The sequence below is a fragment of the Miniopterus natalensis genome, chromosome 10 (assembly GCF_054644295.1).
Source record: "Miniopterus natalensis isolate mMinNat1 chromosome 10, mMinNat1.hap1, whole genome shotgun sequence".
Taxonomy (NCBI): Eukaryota; Metazoa; Chordata; class Mammalia; order Chiroptera; family Miniopteridae; genus Miniopterus; species Miniopterus natalensis.
The window spans coordinates 36,829,179-36,850,228 of record NC_142090.1 but is presented as its reverse complement, the minus strand read 5'-3'; the positions used below and the strand labels follow the sequence as shown (position 1 = coordinate 36,850,228).

Here is a 21,050-nt window from a genome sequence, read left to right as displayed (position 1 = left end):
CAGAAATCAGTTTTTAAAAGATTCATCATTTTTATTTAGTTGGTCTAATATTCTCCAGAACCACTTTCAGATTTTAACTGTCAAGTTTTCTGCAAGAAAAGTATTATTCTGTTGTCCCTGTAGTGAATCAAAGTTATGGTGGAACTCCTAGGATTACAGGATCTTCTTGAAAGTGGGCATAGTCAAGTGAAGCAGATTGTCTAGTTCTAAGAAGTCTTGAAACAGCTCTTGGTGGATAAACAATTTGCCTTCCTTATTTTAATTACTGTAGGCACTAATTAGATGACATTTAAAGCCTGAAAGGGTGTAATGAAGAATTTCTAATGAATTCTGCCTTTTCATGGACCAAAGAGAAGAATCAAAATGGGATCAATAAAGAAACACCAGAATTCTTTTAAAAAGATGGTGCTTGATTTATGCAAGGAGGAATATTTTTACTGCTCTAGTCCTTTTGTTAGGACACATCCTCAGACAAATATTTTCTGGGAAAGGATTAAACCTCTATATGAACTGGATTTAGATTTTCCTTTAAATGATGACATAGTCATTCTATCATATATGTTAGGCATGCAATATATATACATATTATGTATTATATATAGATATTAATAAATTTTTCTATACCTGACCTCAACTGTTTTCTTTGTTACTTTTGCCTTAATTACAATAACATCCATATAAATTTCCTAATAGTATTATGCATTTGTGATTCAGTGGAATTTTTACTTAGTTCTTATAATGCATTAATTTTTAAACTTGGCAGGAAATTAAGGTTAATTCATGTGCTCATGCAGCACACACACACATATGCACACACACACAAAATCAGTGGACCCATAAAGTAAAATATTTTGGACAAAAGATTTCCTCTAGCAAAATAAAAGAACAGAAAAATAAGACTAATAAATATAAAGCAAAACTATAACAACTTCATTTTCTATTTTTTTTTTAAATTTGCAACTTTTCTACCTAAAACAAATAAAAAGGGTTTAGTACAAATTTACATGAATTTGGCATTTCACTTGGAGATAAGTACAAGTGAACTATCTGGTGAGTATAAACTGTGTTAAAATGTTATCGATGTCTTCAACACTCAACCCCTCTCCCCCACCTCTCCTTTTTTTCTCAGAACAAAAGAAAATTAACATAAAATAGAAGTATGAAAAGACAAAAAGAAAATTAACTTTAGATTTGAATATAGATTTGGCTTGGAATATTAGTTCCAATTAATTTTACTTTATGCCTCAGATTCATCAGTAAAAGCTGGGATAACAATATCTACTGTTCAGGGTAGTTAAAACAGTGATATATAAAAGAAAAAAAAATGGGCACAGCTTGGTTCATATGAGCATTTACAAAATTTAGTTTCTCAAAAAACTCTGGGATAGGCACAGATCCTAGAGAAAAACCTATAGAAAGAAAAGTTGACCAATCAATTCATTATTGGATGTACTTCTGTGATTTCAAATTGGTCCTGTTGGCCCTAGTACTTTTTTTCCCCCTTATGTATCTAGTTCTCTAGCTTTATTTGCTCTGTTGTGTAAGTCCAGATTCCTGGCCAGAAAGGAAACAAGGAAGAATTAAGAGAAGGAAGGAAGAAGGAAGGAGAAAGAGGAGAGAAGGAGGAGGGAGGGAGCGTCTCTTTATTTCATGTTACTTGCCACTACAGTTTGAGAAGTGGGAAATTAACAAAATGAATATAAATATTGCTGCCACAAGCATCTGTAGCCCATTACAAATCTCTGCACAGCAATATATATTCTTTTCTATTTGAGCTCTCATTCCAGCTTTTGTCCTTTCTCTCCCATTCAATCTGTTTCTCATACTCTTTCCATATAATTACAGTAGTAACAAAATTATCACCTAGAAAAGGATGTAGCAATATGTGTGCAAAGTTGATTTTGGAAAACCAGTAAGACATAAAATAAAAAATAAATCCCAAACAGATCTTTTTATTTAACATAAGGCCAAAGAAGCTATCAGGCGTTGCTGAATACTGTCCACTAACTGTACAAAATATTGACTGCATGCCTTGCAAACACCAAAATATCCGCTGGAATGCCATAGAAATAAATAACTTCTGCTATAAACACATGAAAACATATCAAACTGTTATCTCTTTAAACATATTGTAAATAAAAAATTACCAGTACTTCTACACAATAAATATTAAGAAACCATTGACATAGTTGAAATGCACTCATATAAATTAACAACTTTAATTACATTAGCCAAAAAGACATTGGTTAAAGAACTGCATGTAGTATGTCAAAAAAATAAACAAAATAAAAACAAACAAACAAACAACATCAACCACAGAACATAAAAACTTTTAAAACAAAACAGGCTTCAGATTATCTTGGCTTTCATAATTATATTTTTCTTTTAAAGAAAAATATCAACTCATTGTCAATGCACTCTTTTTTCAAAACATTTAAATAGAGGGTAAAACCCATTGGAAATTAATACAGAAGAAATTATTTACTCTATGCATAAAAAATAAATAATATAGCTGAGACATGTGGTTTGTTTCTGTTCGTGAAGATGTGAACAGCTTCTAAGCATTCATTTTCTCTGACCCATACGACAGCTTCTCAGTGACAAAGGGTTTAATTTAAACACATACAATGTCCACCCCCAAACCTTCTGCCCACATCTACAAGTTTCATTTAGTGTGTAGGTTTTCAGGGTGACTAAGTTTTTCTTTACATTGAAAAGGGAAGTTGCCAAAAGGCCCACAAGAAATAATTTTTTCAACAGAACATTCTAATTTGAATCTAAGGTCAATAAAACTGAGGCATTTGTGTTCTCATTTTTTTAGTCACCTCAAGGTCCAGTCCCATGGGGGTGAAAAAAATTCCCTTGCTCTACATAAGAGGAGAATGCAGGCACTCTCCTTGAGAACAGAGTGTGGAATCAATCTTAAATAATTAAGAAATTGATTGGTCTTCAGGGACAAGAAAATTCCAAGTCAGTGTGCTGAAACTTGTCTTACTTTTTAGCGAAATAATAAAAGTTTCAATACAATCTACAAAATAGTTACCATTCTTCAAAGATATTTGGTGACAAATGCTTTTTAGAGCTTTTAAAGTAGGTGTGGGAAGATTTTTAAGAGCCTAGAAATTAACTCTAGAGAAAGAGTAGAGAGATGCTAAGATTAGATAAAAGAAAACATAGTATGAAGAACACAATATGGTAGAATTTAAAAGCTTTTTCTTTTGGTCATATGCTGCTACATAAAAAGTATGGTTGTTTCACAGGACTGCACATCTTCCAAGATTATTAAAGATAATAGCAATTTATAATTCTATTTTAAGGCCATATAAACATAATGAAATAGGTTAAAGTTTATGTGTGATAACCAAATTAATTTAAAATGAATCATCCCATTAAAATATTCTTATATGGAATTTCAGTTTGCTCTGCTTATAATTACTGCAGCCACTAATCAAACCCCATCTCACCCCCAATATGTTGAGAACTTAAAGGGCTTTAAAAGATGGCATCTATATTTGATATAACATATTTGTGAACTGTCTTTGTAACCTCTTGCTTTTTCCATGGCCTTGGCCATCTCTGCCATTGCATAGTGAACTAGGATTTGGTTCCCCTCTCTATTTTTGGTCCAGTACCATATAAGAGGCGGTTCAAATAGCTCTCAACATTTTTCAAGAAAATTTGTAAAATATGAAAATCAATATCTACTCCTCTCCTTAAAACTTTCCTCACCACACCCACCTTCCCTGCCAGACTGATTTCCTGGTGAGTGGTTAAAAAGGAGAAAGCAAGTACCAATTTTGCATGCTCTCCCTCTCATAATTAGAAAATCCACTCTCATGCAGTACATGTTGTGTTTCCTGCATAAGAAATGGTGAATGTCTACAGTGTAGTAAGTATATCTGCCAGGTAATGACATTGCTTACAAACAGCCTAATGTTATTATACACTGATTTAGTACAACAGCTAAACCACCTTTTGTGACATTTGGTTTCTTACTAATATTTTATTTTCCTACAATTAATTATTTTTTTAAATCTCTGAATTGACATAGGGCTGAAGTTTCAATATTTTACAAAACATTGATGAATGTAATTTTCCCCAATTATTAGAATTTTTTAATTTTTGCAAACTTCAAAAAAGTCAGTAAAAAGAAGGCTCTGTATTTTAAAAAAAACACATAAATGCTTAACTTACAGCTGTTCTAGACAAGCTAAATACTGTGAAATAAACTGAGTAAAAATTTAGCTTTAAGCATGTACTTTGATATTTATAAAACAAAATAGCCTCTCCCCCCTCTCATTTTGCATCTGAATCAATACATACCAACTTATATATCAAGAATTTGAGCTGTAAATTAAAATACTAGGGATTTTTAGTCCTGCCCCCATTCCTGCCTCCTCTTAACTATTCTCTTCCTTAATTCTACTCTCTTAACACCCTCCCCCAAATTATTTATCTTTTAACTAGTGACAGAAACATTATTTAGCCCAGTTGTGCAGGTAATATTTCTCAGAACCAGGCCTTAAGCATTAAAAAAAAATAAAAAAATTGCACTTATCTCTTCTATTCTGGACTAAAAGTTACTATTTTTTCTGAAAAAGCTTCTGATTTAAGATTGATTCCAATAGATAATAAATTAAGCTGCAAAAAACAAAACAAAACAAAAAAAAACACACCAAAAAACCAGTCTAGAGCTTTGATGTACATGAGTTTCCTGTTTTTCCAGCAGGGAATAACTTGTAGAGTGGGCGTGGGGGCAAGGAAGAGGAGGGACCTGGATCTCTGAACATTGAAAGAGGGCCTTGCTAAATTATCCACTGGAATTTCCAGGCTTTTTCCAATCAAATTTTTTGAAATGTGCCCACCTAGTTCAGAGTAAAAGCAAAAACTATAACCTCTTCTTAAAAATACTGTGTTTTGCACACAAACATTCATTTCTTTAAAAACATTTAAAAATGACAGCTGGAAGTGCTTAAAATGTGTATGGACATGATGTAATACATGCATATATACACACAGATATGCATATGCACAAGCAATGTATATATACATATACAAGCATGTAGCATGTCATGAATTTGATTAAACTTGCTTTCCAACAGTGTACAACTACTGTACATCCAGTATGAAATGTCCTGTTTCATGGATATAAAAGGAGTAAAAAAATCAAACTTCTCAGGTCTTTTAAGCCTGAACACAAACCATTTACTCAACCTTGAATCCCAACCCCTGACTCATTGATGGTGAATAACACCAACCACAAACAGACTGTTTAAAGGCTCACACAAATGTCTTTGGTGTATGTGTCTATTTTTAAGGTACAAAATAATAATAATAATTATAATAATAAAAATAGCTATTTTGTGTGCTGTAGCAGTTCTTTTATAGCTCACATTAAATGCAGCTTTTAACCCTCCCACCCCCACCCAAAGAAAATACTTGTTAAATAAGGATTGGACAGGTCAAACACCATTGTAGTGCAAATAGTAAACGATAAAAAGAAAACAACAAAAAAAAAAACACATTTACAAAATATAGAAATGTTTGGATCCAACACATGGACAAACATATTCCTTTCAAGTATCTCTCCTTGAAGAAAATAAAAATTAATCAGGTTACTTCCAATACCAAAAAGTCTCTCGTTTTGTTCTCTCTCAGGTAAACAGTTTCAAACCTATTTAGGTTGCATAGTTCTAAGATCATAAGCACCTTAACGAAATATAACTTGGTATTCTTTTTTCCTTGATCCTTTACTATTCTCTTCTGTTTCTCAATTTTTTTATGTTGGCTTTTGTTTTGTTTTGTTGCAGAAAAAGGAAGTGTGACCACCTGCACATTATGTTCTTTTACCAATACATGTATGTATGTGGGTGTGTAGAAATGCCTCTATGTGTGGTGTGTGTGTGTGTGTGTATGTAGGGAGGGTGTCTGAGTGTGCGGGGTCTGTGGCATATGTGCATATGTGTGGGGGGGGGATAGTGTGTGTGTATGCACACTGATATACACAGAGAGAGGGTCACACAGACATACCTTACGACCTGGGTAACTGGGTGGAAAGTGCCTGTAACTGGCCCTTTCAAACTCATAGCTTTCTAGATGCTATTTGGGTCATGCTACCCCACATTATTGCAGAATAGACAAGTTGACTTCCAGGCTCACCCTGAAAGGGAACTGAAGAGGAGACAACAATACTCCTGTTCAAGCAACTGATATCATCCCTTTGATATCAGAAGAAATAAAGGATGCTCCGTTCCCTTTCCTTCTCAATTCCCACCTCCTTCACTGCTTCATTTCTGAGCCCCAGGTAGGGAATTTTTCCACATCTTCCTTTATCTGTTTCAGGTTTTGTTTTTAGTTTACTATTTTTTTAATTTCTACTTTTCTGGTTGTTTAACTCAGAAACCTTAAACATTTCTTCATTTTGCCACTGTCCTCTCTGGACAACTCTTGTTCCCATTCCCCTTGGGCTGGACACTCTACGAGCACCCACACTCTTCCACTATCATGTTCTGAATGTCCTTCTTGATGATGTTTTGCCCATCATCATAGTACAACATGGACATGGGTCTCAGTTTGGTGGGCACACAGCATGACTTGAGGTTGGCAAAGGGGCTATAACCCCGCATGCGGTAGTGGTTGATGACGGTTGAGTGAAAGGAGAGCGATGACCCTGATGTGCCTGCTATATGGCTGGGGCACTCACCCTCGCAGTAGTTGGCATGATAGCCAGAGGGAGCAATGATCCAGTCATTCCAGCCAATATCCTTGAAACTAACAAAGAACTGTTTCTTACAGCAGATGTTGACCTTGCCATCACACTCCAAGCCCCGTCGCCGTCTCCGATGAGGGTGGTCTTCAGATTGCCGGGCCTGCAGCATGAGAAAAGGTCTGTGGGACTGCTCCTTCTCCTCATCTCCTCCCACCCCTCCTTCTCCTCCAGCCTTTTTCTTTCCTTCCCCCTCCTCTTCTTTCTTCTTCTTCTTGCCCAGGAGCACAACACTGGCACCAGTCTCATGGCACTGCTCACAGGCAATCCGAATGTCAAGGGAGCTTTTGCCCTGGTCCAGTAACCGCTGGATACTGCTGGAGACAGGAAAGATGTGCCAGGTGCTCTTTCGAGCATCCACTGCCTTTTCTGATATCAACAGTTCACTCCTCTCCTCCATTAAGCCAACTGCCTCTGCCTCATCCCCTGTATCCAAGCTGCCCTGCAGGTGCTTCTGCTGCTGAAAGAGATGGATGGTGACTTTGGTCCTATTCCTGTTGGCCTTGGGGACTTTTAAGAAGAGCCAGACTTCTGCACGCTCCACCACTGACAGATCACTGCCTTCTTTGGAAATCTCAAAGTGCAGCATCTTCCTGGTAGTCCCTGAAAATGAAACACAGCATGGGGGGGGGGGTAGCACTTGTTAGTTCCTGTGTTTGTGGCTACTCACTAATTTCAGGCAACCACGGGGCCTCTGCTACAGGCATCTGGAACAAGGATCAACAAATTTTGGCCTACAGGCAAATTAAGGCCCACGGGCCATAAGAATGGTTTTGACATTTTTAAATGGTCCAAGAAAAATTGTATTTTGTGACAGGTGAAAATTATATGAAATTTAAACTTTAGTGCCAACAAATAAAGTTTTATTGGACCACGGCTATGCTTATTTCTTTATAGGTTTGTCTGTAGCTACTTTTGCACATTAATATGTAGTTCAGTAGCTACAACAGAGACTGGCCCACAAAGCTAAAATATTTATTATCTGGCCCTTTACAGGAAAAGTTGGTCAACTCTTGCTCTGGAAAGAACATGGACAAGATCTGAGTATGTCTGGGGGCTTAAGGGGTCTGCATTTGTTGATTAATTATTTAATCTCAGTTTCATCTTCTATCAAGTGGGAATGGCATAATGACATTTGACCCATTATCTGATAGGGTTTGGGAGGATCAAATGGAAAAAGCACACTGTAAGCTCTAGCAAGCTGTGCATATATTATTCCCACACAAACATGCAAAGAGCCCCCCACCCCCACCCCCACCCCCACCCCAGAAGTCCCTGTGGCATGTAGCCTCCTCCTCCCTGGTCACAACCTGCTTCACTCCCCATCTCTTCTTTCCTGGTCACAGCATCAGCTTTCTCTTTATTTTGCCTCTCCAGCAAAGAACCAAGCCTTTCTGCAATCATTTCTCCATGAAATGGGAAAGGAATCTTTTCCAAAGGTTAATCTGATTTACAGTCCTTTTCTGAGTTTCTATTGCCCTCAGTTTAAAACAGAAACTGCCCAGGACTCTGGGCTCTGCCCCAACTGCTTCTACCTTCATCCTCAGCTCTCTCCCTGTGTCCCATACTCTGTGATCCAGCCACACGGTGTTTGTTTGAAGTGGTGAGCATCCCATGCACTCTCTTACCTCCAGGCAAGAGACACACCTGCTGTTCTTTCTGCCTATAATACTCCTGCTCCCAACACATGATCCTCAGTGGCTGCTATTAATAAGGTTTCAGATTGCAGATGGGATGACACCACTTACTCTAGAAGACTTCTCTAACATCTGTGCCCCCACTCTCCTGCCAGTCTAGACTAGGATGCCCAGGTGTGAGGTCCTATCTATCTTGTGTGAAGTCACTGGCCAGTGTTTAGCAGAAAGTAAGCAATTACTTGATTTCTTTTAACAAATGGTGGTATCTTTACCATTGAGTATTTTACATTAAGAGATCTACCTCCTACCTTTGAATCCCCCATTTTTGTCTCCTTTCTTTAATGCAGCTTAATGAGCACCAGTTATAACTGCTGCTAATAGAGGGAAAATCCCTCCATCAGTGTAGTGATTGGATTCTGCAACCACTCAGTTCTTGACTAACTTTAAAATGAAAAAGTCATCTACTTTCTTCTCTTTCCACTAGCACCTATATATTTATTCATGGACAACTAGTACTGTGAGGTGCAGGTGTTCAGCCTATAATTCTTTGATTGATAAAATATTTTTCCTCACTTCCACTTTTACCACTTGGTAATATATGAAAGATGCCCTCTTTTCATGACCACCTCCTGCATGTACCTGCTTATAACTGTCTGGCATACATGCATCCCAACTACAAATCTGAGAACAGTTTCAAAAAAGTTCATCTTAGAACGTACAATTCCCTAGGAGGCTCTTCCTGTCTGGATTCCTACAGCTAAAGGAAATCCAGCCATACTTATCACTCTCCACCCTGAGATGTTTACGGTACTATAAATTCTAGGCACAGTTTCAAGTTCTCTGCAGCAGAAGGCAAGCTTTTCTCTGCATTGTGCACTGCAGATTCTGTTCTTAATTTAACACACTCTGCACACAGTGATTATGATAGTGGTAAATTCACTGAGGTCAGGGCCAAGGAGGGCTGCATATGAAAGGTTCTCTGGCATCTTTGTATAAACTTGCTAGGACCCTGGCCTTGATGAGGGGCATTCCTTTGACCTCGTGTCTCTGGCAGAAGTTGAAATGAATAATAAAGCTGAGTTTATGATTAGATCGCCAGAGCGAGGAGCAGTTAGAGGGTGGAACTGTCTTTTTTTAGGAAGCATGATGACTTTATTTTTAAAGCAAATCCAGTATTCCCCTTTGATAAAAATTGGTGGGGTTTTTTGGTTTTTATTGTTGTTGTTGTTTTTGTTGTTGTTTTAAGAAAGCAAAAAGAAGATTCCAGGAAGGAGAGCTTAATCATTTAAATTTAAGAAGACAATCAGCAGCTGATTTTAGGGTGGTAGATAGAGTCCTCCCAAGACCAAAGGTAAAGGCTGCCAACACCTCCCAGCTCTCTGTAGGCCAGCCTGGGGGAGTGTGCAGGCTCCCCACACTGAGGACACAAACATCCTGCCAGTGGAGAATGTTAACAAGCTCCCTACTGCTCTCCCTTCTGCCTCTAAGCAGATGAGCTTCTCAAACCCTAAACTGTGTAGGGTGCCACTCTAAAGACAGAGAGATAGTAGCTGCTAAATTAGAGAAGCCAGAGGGCACAAGGCTGTGTTTCGGTTTTCTTTTCTGTGTTTTTTTATTTGTTTGTTTTTCTAGGAACAAGTGTGAAACTGGATAATCTAACCTGTCCCCAGGATGCAAGAGCTCAGGTAAAGCGTTCCCACAGGGTCTACTGTGCTCTGACCCATGCTTGACAGGAGGGGCTGAGGGTAAAGGTAGATGGTCCTCAGGTAAGAGAGGAACAAGGGGGCATTGTGGACCTCACACACTGGACTTTCCATGAATAAAGTCCAGAGATGTTTACAGATGCTGGCGGGTGGGGGGAGAGGGGACAAGGGAGGGCTCTTGGATATGAAACAGTGACAGCACATGTGAATTGATTTGTAGGACCATCCAGGCTTACTTCCAGCAACAGCCTAGAGGACAGCCCCTCATTTCATAAGAGCAGGTTTCTAATGCATGAGATAGCCCCACCCCTTCTTCACAGGCAGCTGTACTTAGAAGCAAATGATTTAGTGTTCCTGAGAGAGGATTGTACAAAGAGAGTACTCATTAGAGGGGACTCAATCTGTCAGGTGCTGTTATATTAGGATCAGAGTCATCATAAAATGACTTTCATCCTGGTCCTGGCGGGTAATTAACTGTAAGGCATCACCTGGTACTGGGGAGAGAAATGGCACTGATTTATGCATTGGTTTCATTATCTGAGCTGAAAGAATTTTCCCTGTATTCGCATCCATTGCCTGCATGCTGTATCTCTCCCCCATATTTCTGACATTTGGATTTTCCCCTTACTAATTGATATGCCTGTCGCCTCCTTCTTCTGGTGTCCATTTCTGGAACTGCTATTTGTATGTTGCATGATATTTTATCAGGAATAAAATAAAACAGATCCCATTTCGTGAAAATGCTGTTGCCATAATGCTCAGGAGAACAGGGAGAAGAGAGAGGATCAAGTCTTCTTAATATCTACCTTACATGCAGGTACATTTTAAAAGTTCTATTGTATTCTGACTTATTAAACAGTGCATATGTTTTACATTTAGCTTTCATTGCAGAAGGGGGTGGGGAGAATGAGACAGCTAGAAGCTGAGATGAAATTAATATTTATCAAGGCTGTAGGTTTCAGAAAAATATTACAACCCTCAAATTTCTTAGGTATGAAAAATATAACTAGCCTCTTGATTATATTTCCTTTATTTGTATATTACCTGAGAGAGCTTGCTACACTGCAGTGATGTGTTCACAATGGTTCATTCTTCAAATCTGTATGTATAACAATTTGAAAAATGGAAGGAGGTTGCTTAAGGCTTAGGTGTTTAGGATCAATTACTAATCAGTTTCAGGTTTGACTTAAATAGCTCCTGTTGTAAAATCCTGAAATGGAAGCCTTCCCATGATGCTATGTGAGTAGGTACAGCATTATAGTTTCTACAGGTGCACACTGGGTTCCTACACTATTACCTATTTAATAAGATATAGCTAGTGGCTTTGCTAGCCTTTCATTACCTACTCTGATAATGTTCTTTCCATTCTCTGTGCTATTCTTTTTTTCCTTCCTGAGGCTTGTGAGCAAGTCTTGTATCACAGCCAGCTCTGCCTGAGTAATTCACTGAGAAAGTCCCACGCAAAGCCATGTGGGTGATAATATTTCATCACTTAAACCTCAGTGGACATATACCAAAGGGAAATAAAAAAGTGCATAAAAATGGGTAGGAAGGATAAATTTTGCATCTTACAGGGAACACCTTTGAAATGTTGCTGGTGGGAGGGATTAGAAAAAGGCTGTGGAAGCTGGAAGTAAAAACACCTGAAAACAGATTGTCCTCTGCTTTCAGAATTTTTAAAATGTTTGTAGTACCTCAATCACAAAAGTAGGCTGCCAAGGGTTAAGCTGCCAAGCCCCTCATTGTTCCCTTCCCCCACACCAGGATGCTGCTCATCCCCCTCAAATTTGTGGCGTGGATGAGCATATAAACATTTCCAATGAAATAAGCAATACACTCAGTGTTTCATTTTTTGTTTTGTTTTCCTCACCAGGGTCCTGCATAAAGTATAATGCCTTCTATATATGGATAATATCGCTAATGTTAATGTGGAAAGCCTTGTTGTTCATAGAGAATTTAAACTCACCTTGGGTGAAAGAGCCTCACCATAAAAATATGGCTCTAACTTTAATTTCCCATTCTTCACAAGGTTTCACTGTGCCTAGATATGGTATAGTCACTGGTGGGAGCATACAGAGATACCAGTTACAGCATGTGTGTTTTCTGAAGCATAAACTTTGCATTTGGATTGCTTCCAGGGGTTTCTGCATAAGACAGCAATTGAGGACACAAGTGAGGACATAAAGGTTATGCCTCCTTTCACCTACAGTAGAGGGTCTTGCCTGTAGCAGAACAGCAAGTTTGGTCATAAATTATCTTGATTGATTTTTTTAGCCTTAATATCTTTGCTTAGGACCTGCTTTTGAATTGTAAATGATCAGCCACATTTCTGCACTTTAATTTAAATGGGGGGGGGGGGCAGGAAATGGTTAAATATTTAGAGAGAAAGGGGTTTTAGGTTTCTAAAAGAAGGAGAAAAAATTCTTAAGGTTCAACTCACAGCCTTTCAGGAACTCCTTCCAAAGTTCCTGAGAATTTTTACACTTTTGATTTGAGATCTAGGAACCAGTCAAATATAAAGAATTCTGGACTACAACTCAGAGAGCATGTTCAAGTATATTTTAGCAAAAAGGGCCAAGATAAATATGTGTTTTTGTGAAAAGTGCCTGAGAAGGCATTACTCTAATTCTCCAAATGTTAAAACTGAGTTTCTACCCTGACATCCCCACCCCTACTCCAATACACCTATTTCACAGGCCCCAACCACTATTCTTTTCTGTCACATCTTTTCTCCACCATTTCTCTCCACACTCTCAGTTTAAAAACACACATCCTCTGAATCTGTACACTATGTTCCCACAAGGTGTTAAATAAATAGCCTTTTTTTATCCTTGTTCGCATTCACTTGTCATTTGTAACTTGTGAAAAGCATTGATAAGACAGGCAAATGAGGCAACAAAATCAGGGGAGATGGAAGATGTTTTTGTAAAAGTCCAGGCAGCTCTATTATGGGGAGATGTGTGAGCAAATCAGTATGGCTGATGATTCATGGTCACATTTCTCCACGCACTGTTCTGTTTGCTTCTGAAATTTATCATTCCTCTGTTTTCCATAGAGCTTGGGAAAGTTCACATATACCACTGGAATTCCTATTTACTTTCCTTCTGTCTCATTTAATGTATTATAGGTAGTTGTGTTCTTTCCTTCCCATAAAATCCTAACTTTTCCTGGATGAGAGGAAGAAGGCAGTAACTGATAATCACTAAGATTAGGGTGCTACAGAACAGACTGGGCCTTCCAGTAGGTGAAATTTTGTTTCCCTAAAAGATTAACTGGTAAGAAGCAAAAGTCTTTGGAATGCGCCCTCTTGTGGCCCATCATTTCCCATCATTCAGAGAAGAAAGTGTGTAAAACACACTTCAGCAAAGGTTTTTCGAAGAAAAATTTAGAAGACTGGAATAGAGTGGTGGAAGTCAACCCCACCTTAAGATAGATTTCTTGGGGTGGTGGAAGTAGTCATCCAAGCAAGCCTTCTTAGACCCTGTTTGGCAAGTGTACATTTCTAACTTCTGCAATTAGACTCTCCAAAAGGGGAGAATTAGTGTTGCTTTCAACAACACCTGACTATGTAAGCATTTTCCAATTCTTAATGTTTCATTTGTCTTTCTTCAACAAATGCTATCAATTGCCAACTTAATTACCAGAATCAGCCTATAAATTTGGCAGCATATGGAGATTCAGCAATATATTGTCATTGTACATTGACTGACCAGCTATTGTCACAAATCAAAATATAAAATAAGATATAGCAGTCAAGAAGGCCACTGACTTTGGCGTCAATGACAATCATAGTGAATATTGGCTTGACTCTGCCCATCCCTTCTTCCCTTCCTTTAATGTCTTACAGAGAGGATTCTGTGCCAGCCATGCAAAGAATGTAATAACTCTGGTGAGCAATCTTGAGTGACATAAATAAAAATAAAATATTTTTTGTTGGGGGAATAAATTTCAGAGAGCTTGAGAGTGATTCCTAGCCGCTTACTCAATAACAACTCATATCAGTTTTACAAAAATGGGGTACTTTCCAACCAGGCACAATGGGACACATTCAGTTAAAAGAGTTCTAAGCACTTAAACTTTTGCAGTTCTTCAACTGCTTTGGCCATGTTTTGGCTTTATTCAGCCATCAAGGAGACTAGAAGCAAAAATTAAATATGAGGAATCTTGAATTTGAAAGGTACATCTATGGGTATTCATCTGAGGCATGCATGCAAGTGACCCTTATTGACTGGGGTCTATGCTGTACAAAACAGTTTATAAGGGAAAGAAAAATGAATGCCTTTTGATATTCTCCAAAAATCTTGACATTTGACATAGTTTGAATTTTATTACAGTTGAATTATTCTGAAGGCAATAAGACATTTTCATATATTACCACAATCATTCAGATGATAAATGGCTTCCTCAGGAAAATAGCAGCAAAATACTCACATGGTACTCTACTTGGAAAATAGATTGTTCATGTAGCAATCATTAAATCTTTGAAATCATACTAATACAACTTGAAGTTGGTGTGTGAAACTTCTCAGATGAGAAAAATAAGCAAGTACAATAAACCTTGTCTAAGAATACAGCAGCTCACCCAAAGGTGAGTTATAAACTCAACCAGGAGTAGTTTTCCATTACAAACCTTAAATGTCAGTCAACATGTGAATCAAATGAATCACCTTTTTAAAAAGTAGCTCAATTTCTTTCAAACTAAAACCCTAACAGACAAGTTTTAAGCCCTGGCCATTGTGGCTCAGCTGTTTGAGCTTTGTCCTGTGCACCAAAAGGTCACCGGTTTGATTCTCAGTCAGGGCACACACCCAGGTTGCGGGGTGCATATGGGAGGCAACAGAGCAATGTTTCTCTCTAGCTCTGTTCCCCTCTCTCTAAAATCAATTTAAAAACATTTATGAAAGAAAAGTTTTAACAAATGACAAGATTTCATATAACTTTGAAAAAGATTGGCACTGAGATGAAGTCAATAAAATAAAATGTAGAAGGTCAAATTCTTTCACTGAAACATCTCCCAGTTCCAAGAGAGTAGTTTGCTATACAAGTCAGATAAGTCAGAAAGCAGGACACATTGCTAGCATCAGGTGCATATTAAAAGTGGTAAAAGGCATAGGTATACTTAATCATGCTGTGGTAAAGCCAATTGAGGAGGAGCTGCAGTTAAGGCCATCATGTCTCGCAACTGGTATATAAAAACATACAGTGTCCTTTTGTGTCAGGACAGGGAGCAGACCTCTAGACTGCTGGAATTCATTCCTTGCAATGGACCCAAAGTCATTAAACATTTTCTTTCCTACCTTGCCACAAGGAAAGGTTGAGAAAAATTGGGTGGCAACTTGAAAACCCCATCTGACTTTTTTCCTCAAAAAGCTTAAAAAAATAAAGTCCTAATCATCATGTCCTTTGGGGCTCTATCAAGAAAGAGTTTTAGGGAAAGAAAGTAAGCTTCTTTAAAAGAATTTTGCTCTGGTGAGAGAGCTAAACTGCCCTGCCAGGAAGCTTTCAGGACACCAGGGCTTCACCAACAGGGGGAAGCCAGGAAGCGAACAGGGTATCTGCTCCCCCAAAAGGATGCCCGGATCTTGGAAGGTTTTCTTAAAAACAGAACATCTGAGTCAACAGGTTTTCAGGACTGGAAATTCTGAGTGTTGCCTTTAATGTTTATACTGCTGTAGCAAACTTTAAAACAGAAATGCTGGTAGCCCCTGCACATACTTTACTGGCCATATGCTCTACCAAACAAAACAATAGCATTCCTTTCAAATAGATTTGCCAAGGGATGATTCCTTAGCCTGGCATTACCATGAATGTAACATGCTATTAACATATCTGTGTGCCAGGGCGTGCATGTGCTTATAGGCATGCAAAAGGATCTGTGTCACATAACTAAAAGTAACTGGGCTCCAGATCTCTACCTCCACTTTTGACAGGTATTTTCTACTCAGCAACAGGTAGTGTGGTCCTGAGCCAAAGATTAGAATGTATTATTAAAGTTCTTCCTCTTAAGGATTGAGTGAGAGTTCAGTGTAGTATCTGAGAGCACTTTGTCAAGGTTGCATTCCTTGGCAGAGAGCTCTTAGTAACTTTAAAAAGAACAAAACTTTTTTTTCTTTCTCAGCTCAGAAAGCAAAAGTCAATCTTTTAAAAGTGACTGCTGGGTCATTGTCAACTGTCTCCTGAAGTTGTTCTCTACTGCCTAAAATGAGATGCCTGTGCTCATATAGACAGACTTTCTAAAGCTGAAAAGAAATGTCACTAATGGATTTGTCCTGCTTCTCTGATGTGGCCCCTGATGGGACTTTTAAAGGGATTTGTTTTAAGACAATGATTTCATCTGTGCCATACCACCCCAATCCTACACTCGCCACCCCACTTCTGCCCCAACAAAAACTTTGGATGGGGTCTGGAAGCCTCCTGGATTCCCCCAGCATCCTAATATGCCCCAGCTTTCATAAGGCTGCTCAGACCTGGTTTCCCTCTCACAGACCAGCTTTAAGCTCCAGATTGGCTCTAGAGCTTTCTCCGGGTGACCAGAGGAGTAAAGCAAGTGTAAGCTAGCCATCACCAGCCAGGGCTTGGATTCCATTTCTGCGAAGTGCTCTCCCCTCCAGACCTCCTCTCTGCCTGCCTGCTACCATCACAAAATAACTAATAACCCTCTGTGGCAATTTACAGCTGGAGGGAAAAGAAGTTGCTCCTAGGACTATGAGGGAAATACATCCCCCACCCCCCCAACCCCAGTGCCAGCACCCACCTGATTCCGCAAACGTGATGATCTCCGATGTCTGCTCCATCAGTTCATTCATTTCTGCCCTCCTTCCGATGTCATCCTCTATTTCCACGTACCCGTTCTCCCCCACTTTGCCCACATGGAGCTTTCTGATCGCATTCAGAAGCGCCGCCTTGGGCACCGGCTGGGTGACCTCAGGTCTCTTCTTTAAGTGCAGCATGTTTAAAATGTGCTTTTTGACGGCCTCCACCATCTCCGGCTGAGCGCTGGGTACATCCTTGGGAAGGGTGGTCAGTGCACAGGACGGGCAGGCAGGGTCCGCACTGTGCCCCTCGGATCCCGGGGTGGGGGAACTCCTCACTATAATCCAGCAACTCGCCAACAAAAATCCTCGCAGCCAAAGCAAGGGCATCCTGGCAGCAAAAGTTGTTGTGGTTGCCTTTTTAAAGGCCCTGCTTCTCCTCCCCCCTCACGCACAGGTTTTTTCTTGGTTTGGTTTGGTTTGGTCTTTCCCTTCTCCTCCTCAGCAAATTCTCTGGAACGAGAACAAAAAGTTTTCTGTGAAGTTTTCTTTGCAGGTTCCCTCTCTGAATGCAGTCAGTGCTGTAGGTTTGTGGCTGTCAGGAAGGAGAGTTCTGACTGTCTCCGAGTAAGAGAAGAAGGGAGGGAGGGAGGGAGGGAGGGAGAGAGAGAGGGAGGGAGGGAGGGAGGGAGGGAGAGAGAGAGGGAGGGAGGGAGGGAGAGACGGGGGGGGGGAGACAGAGACAGAGAGGATGGGAGGGAGAGACAGGGAGAGCGGAGAGAGGGGGACAGAAGAGAGAGGGAGAGAAGGGGGAAAGGGAAGAGAGGGAGGGAGGAAAGGAGGGAGAGAGAGAAGGAGAGGGAGAGAGGGAAAGGGAGAACGATTGGCCCTAAGTGAGTGAGTGAATGGGAGAGGGAGGGAGTTTGTGAGTAAGGGCTGTGATTAGGAAGGGGAGGGAAAGCCCGTTTTCTGACAGGCTGCTTTCCTTCTGCTCACTGCTCCCTCACACACACCTCTCTTCAAATATCACCATTCTCGGGAGTTCTACTTTCCCTTCTGAAAGAAATTCTAATTTTGTTTAACTTCGTGGTTTTTTTTCTTTGCCCAGTCCCCTTGCTTCACTTTCTTCCTCTTTTGGAGAGGAAAAAATACCCCAAGTAAATGCACTGTCTCAATCAGAAGAGAGGACTTCATTGAACAGTCTGCCCCCACTGCCCCTCCACTCTCCTAGCCACAGCCTTAGATGACTCAAAGCCCACTGGCCTGTAGAGTGGGCTCAGGGTGCCCAAGGTCAGGGAACAGGTGGGGAAGATCGGGAAGAGGGGCAGGGACTACGGGATGCAGGGGCCAGTCAATTGTTCTTGCTTGAGGGAATCCCAGAGATCTACCCTTTCCCCCACTCATTCATATTTAAATGTTCAGGATAGTCCACACGGGCTGGCGATCTGACAGGAGCGCAACAGAACTTTTGTTTAAGATCATATAATACATTCTACTTTTCCCAACTGCAAAATGCCGCCCGGCACTGAAAGATCCACAGGCAGGCAGGCAGCATTTTACATGCTCCTGTCATATGAAGCACATTCCCCGCTCCATAGCAGCCATCCTGTTTTGCCCTGCACACACACACACACACACACACACACACACACACACACACACACACACACAAATTACAGCCTACTGCCACTTGCCCTGACTTCATGGGTAAAATGTAAAATTCACTTGGCCTTTCCCACATAAATTTATACAAATAGTGTTCTCTTACAACTTGAATTACTGGTCCTATGGGGGAAAAATATCTAAAATACATTGGCATATTATTTTCTGTCATGTGGTATTTTTTGCAGCCTAACCCATCCTGGGCCAGTGTATTCATGTACAGGCCCCTTGAAGGCTTATTTTTCTCTCAAAGGAAGATCACAGATGAAATAATGGATTTCACTGTTCACAGTAAAAGAAAAATATGAATTTTTAAACAATGCTTCTCCGAGGTTTTTTGTGCGTGTTTTTTTTTTTTTTTTTTTAATTCTCCTCCCTGCCCCCGCCCCAGCCCTTTTTTTCATTTTCTTTCTTAATGCTTTTATCTTGCAGAAGTATCTTTAAGAGGTCCATCTGTTAAAGCTTTCCTTCCCTCTGGGTTTCTTTCCCACACATAAGCCCTCTCAGTTTCTCTAGATACAGTCAGCTTATATCTGACACCTAGTATGTTCAGAGCATTATAGTCAAACATGACAATTTGAGAAGGGGGGGAGAAAGTTAATAAATGTCATTACTACAGGCATAAGATTTGAGGGGGGTGGTGGTGAGAAAGTTGTGGCACTTAGTTAAAATTGCAGTTTGCACAGGTAACAATGTTTTCCTGAATTGGATACACTGTTCCCCTTTCCCAAAACAACTACTTGCAAGACTTTCTGTGTTACAAGCCATTTATCACCTTTGGAGTTTCACCTCCAAGAACATCAGTTCCTCTGCTAATACTGTTAAGACTTTGTCAAAATTCTCTAAAAAGTCTAATTTTTAGTGGGGGTGGTGAAAAATTGGGAAGGGGGCATTTGCATTATAATTGTTTAATAAAACATCTTTGAAATCTAATAATACGATTTAGCTATTTGGTGTCACAGATACAGTATCCAAAGCTTTTTGTAGTCCAATTAAGTTTTACAAGAGTCTAAAATAGAACTAAAAGTTTAATGACTCTAAACAACTCAAGAGTCCTAATAGTAGCATTTAGATAAGTGCAATTTATCAACATGTGGATTCTCTCGGTGAGTATGTATGTATTCCCTAAATTTGCTGTTTGTGAATGTAACTCTTAACAAATAGCTTTCTCTTTTGCATGTGTATTTGTATATACGTGCTGAATAGCTTGTATAAACACATAATCTATTTGCATGCTGTACTATTAAAAGCTGTATCAACCTGCCTGAATAATATAACAAGGTACAAATCATAATGTGCATGAAGTGCCAATCATTTGTAAAATTCCTTCTAATCATTCTGACTATGAATGTGTAAATAGCTCATAAGTAAGAGTTAAAAAGCATTACCTTTCCGGTGCTCTCTCTTTCACCAGCAGCCTCTTGTATCATGTGGTTAGAGCTGTCTGAGTTCCTCTTCATGGTATTAGCTCTGTGAACTTTTATACTGTACTACTTACTTGTACACTCATACATTGGTACCACTCAAACAGGCAGGCTGGGGCTTTGTTTAGGATTGGTTAGAATCAGCATGACATCAGCAGATGACTAGTTTTTCCAGTGTGAGACATATTTCATAATCATTATCTAGTGGAAAGTCTTTCTTAGCTGCTTTGACACTACTGGGTAATCACTGAGCCAATAAACCTCTAGCTGACTAGACTACCTTAAAGAAAACTACTGGAATCAAACAGCTATATCTCATTGAGTGTCAGCTTCCACCTTTTCTTTTACTATTTGCACACACAAACTTCTCATTATATTCAGGTTCAGTTTTATGTCTTCCCATAAAACATCTGTTACTTCATGAAGTTGCATCTATTTACAAAGTATTTTATTGTTTCTTACAGGCAAGAAAATTCACAGTATTCTTTATAAGAATTCTAATTTTACTTTTTTAAATAAGATATTCCATTGAGGAAAAAATAAGAAAATATGAATACCTATATGATGATGGTCTCCCCTCCCTGACTTACACTATTATTTTACATCTTAAAATTGAATGCCTGTGTCATAAATCATTTATCACCAAGAACTCTGGAAATAGTCATTCTCTGTAAGTAAATGTTGTAAGTATCCTTCCCAGATATTTAGAATCTCCCCCCCCCCAAAAATCTCATACATCATTCTTCTTTATCAGATCTTGAAGTCCTATGATTTATAAATTGTTACAAACATACCATAAGATTAATAAAAACAAGTGACCATCCCTTCAAACAGGGGTTAAGTTGGTCGGAATTTTCTTTGGGAGGAAGAGTGTTAGCAAGTTGGAAATAACTTAAGAGAAAGGAACCTTCAGACAAGGATGGTGGAGACGGATAGTTTATAGTATAGCTGAAGCATAAGCTGGGTCCTCATCACAAGTCAAATAAATTGTACAAAACTGGGAGCTAATGAAAGCCATATGACCAGATATGTTGTTTTGTATGCAGGATTTAACATGCATAAAATAAACTTTTCACTGTGCCCACAGCAAACTCTAGAGGCTCTGG

General features: G+C 39.3%; 1 protein-coding gene across 1 annotated transcript; it reads right to left on the bottom strand.

The window, feature by feature from the left end:
- Nucleotides 1-1,932: 1,932 nt before the first annotated feature.
- INHBA (inhibin subunit beta A) lies at nucleotides 1,933-17,518 on the bottom strand. Its single transcript, XM_016213245.2, has 2 exons — nucleotides 16,861-17,518; nucleotides 1,933-7,369 (listed from the first exon to the last, which is right to left on the bottom strand). Exons 1-2 carry the CDS (start codon nucleotides 17,246-17,248, stop codon nucleotides 6,477-6,479), a joined length of 1,281 nt encoding a protein of 426 aa, XP_016068731.2. The 5' UTR covers nucleotides 17,249-17,518; the 3' UTR covers nucleotides 1,933-6,476.
- Nucleotides 17,519-21,050: the final 3,532 nt, after the last annotated feature.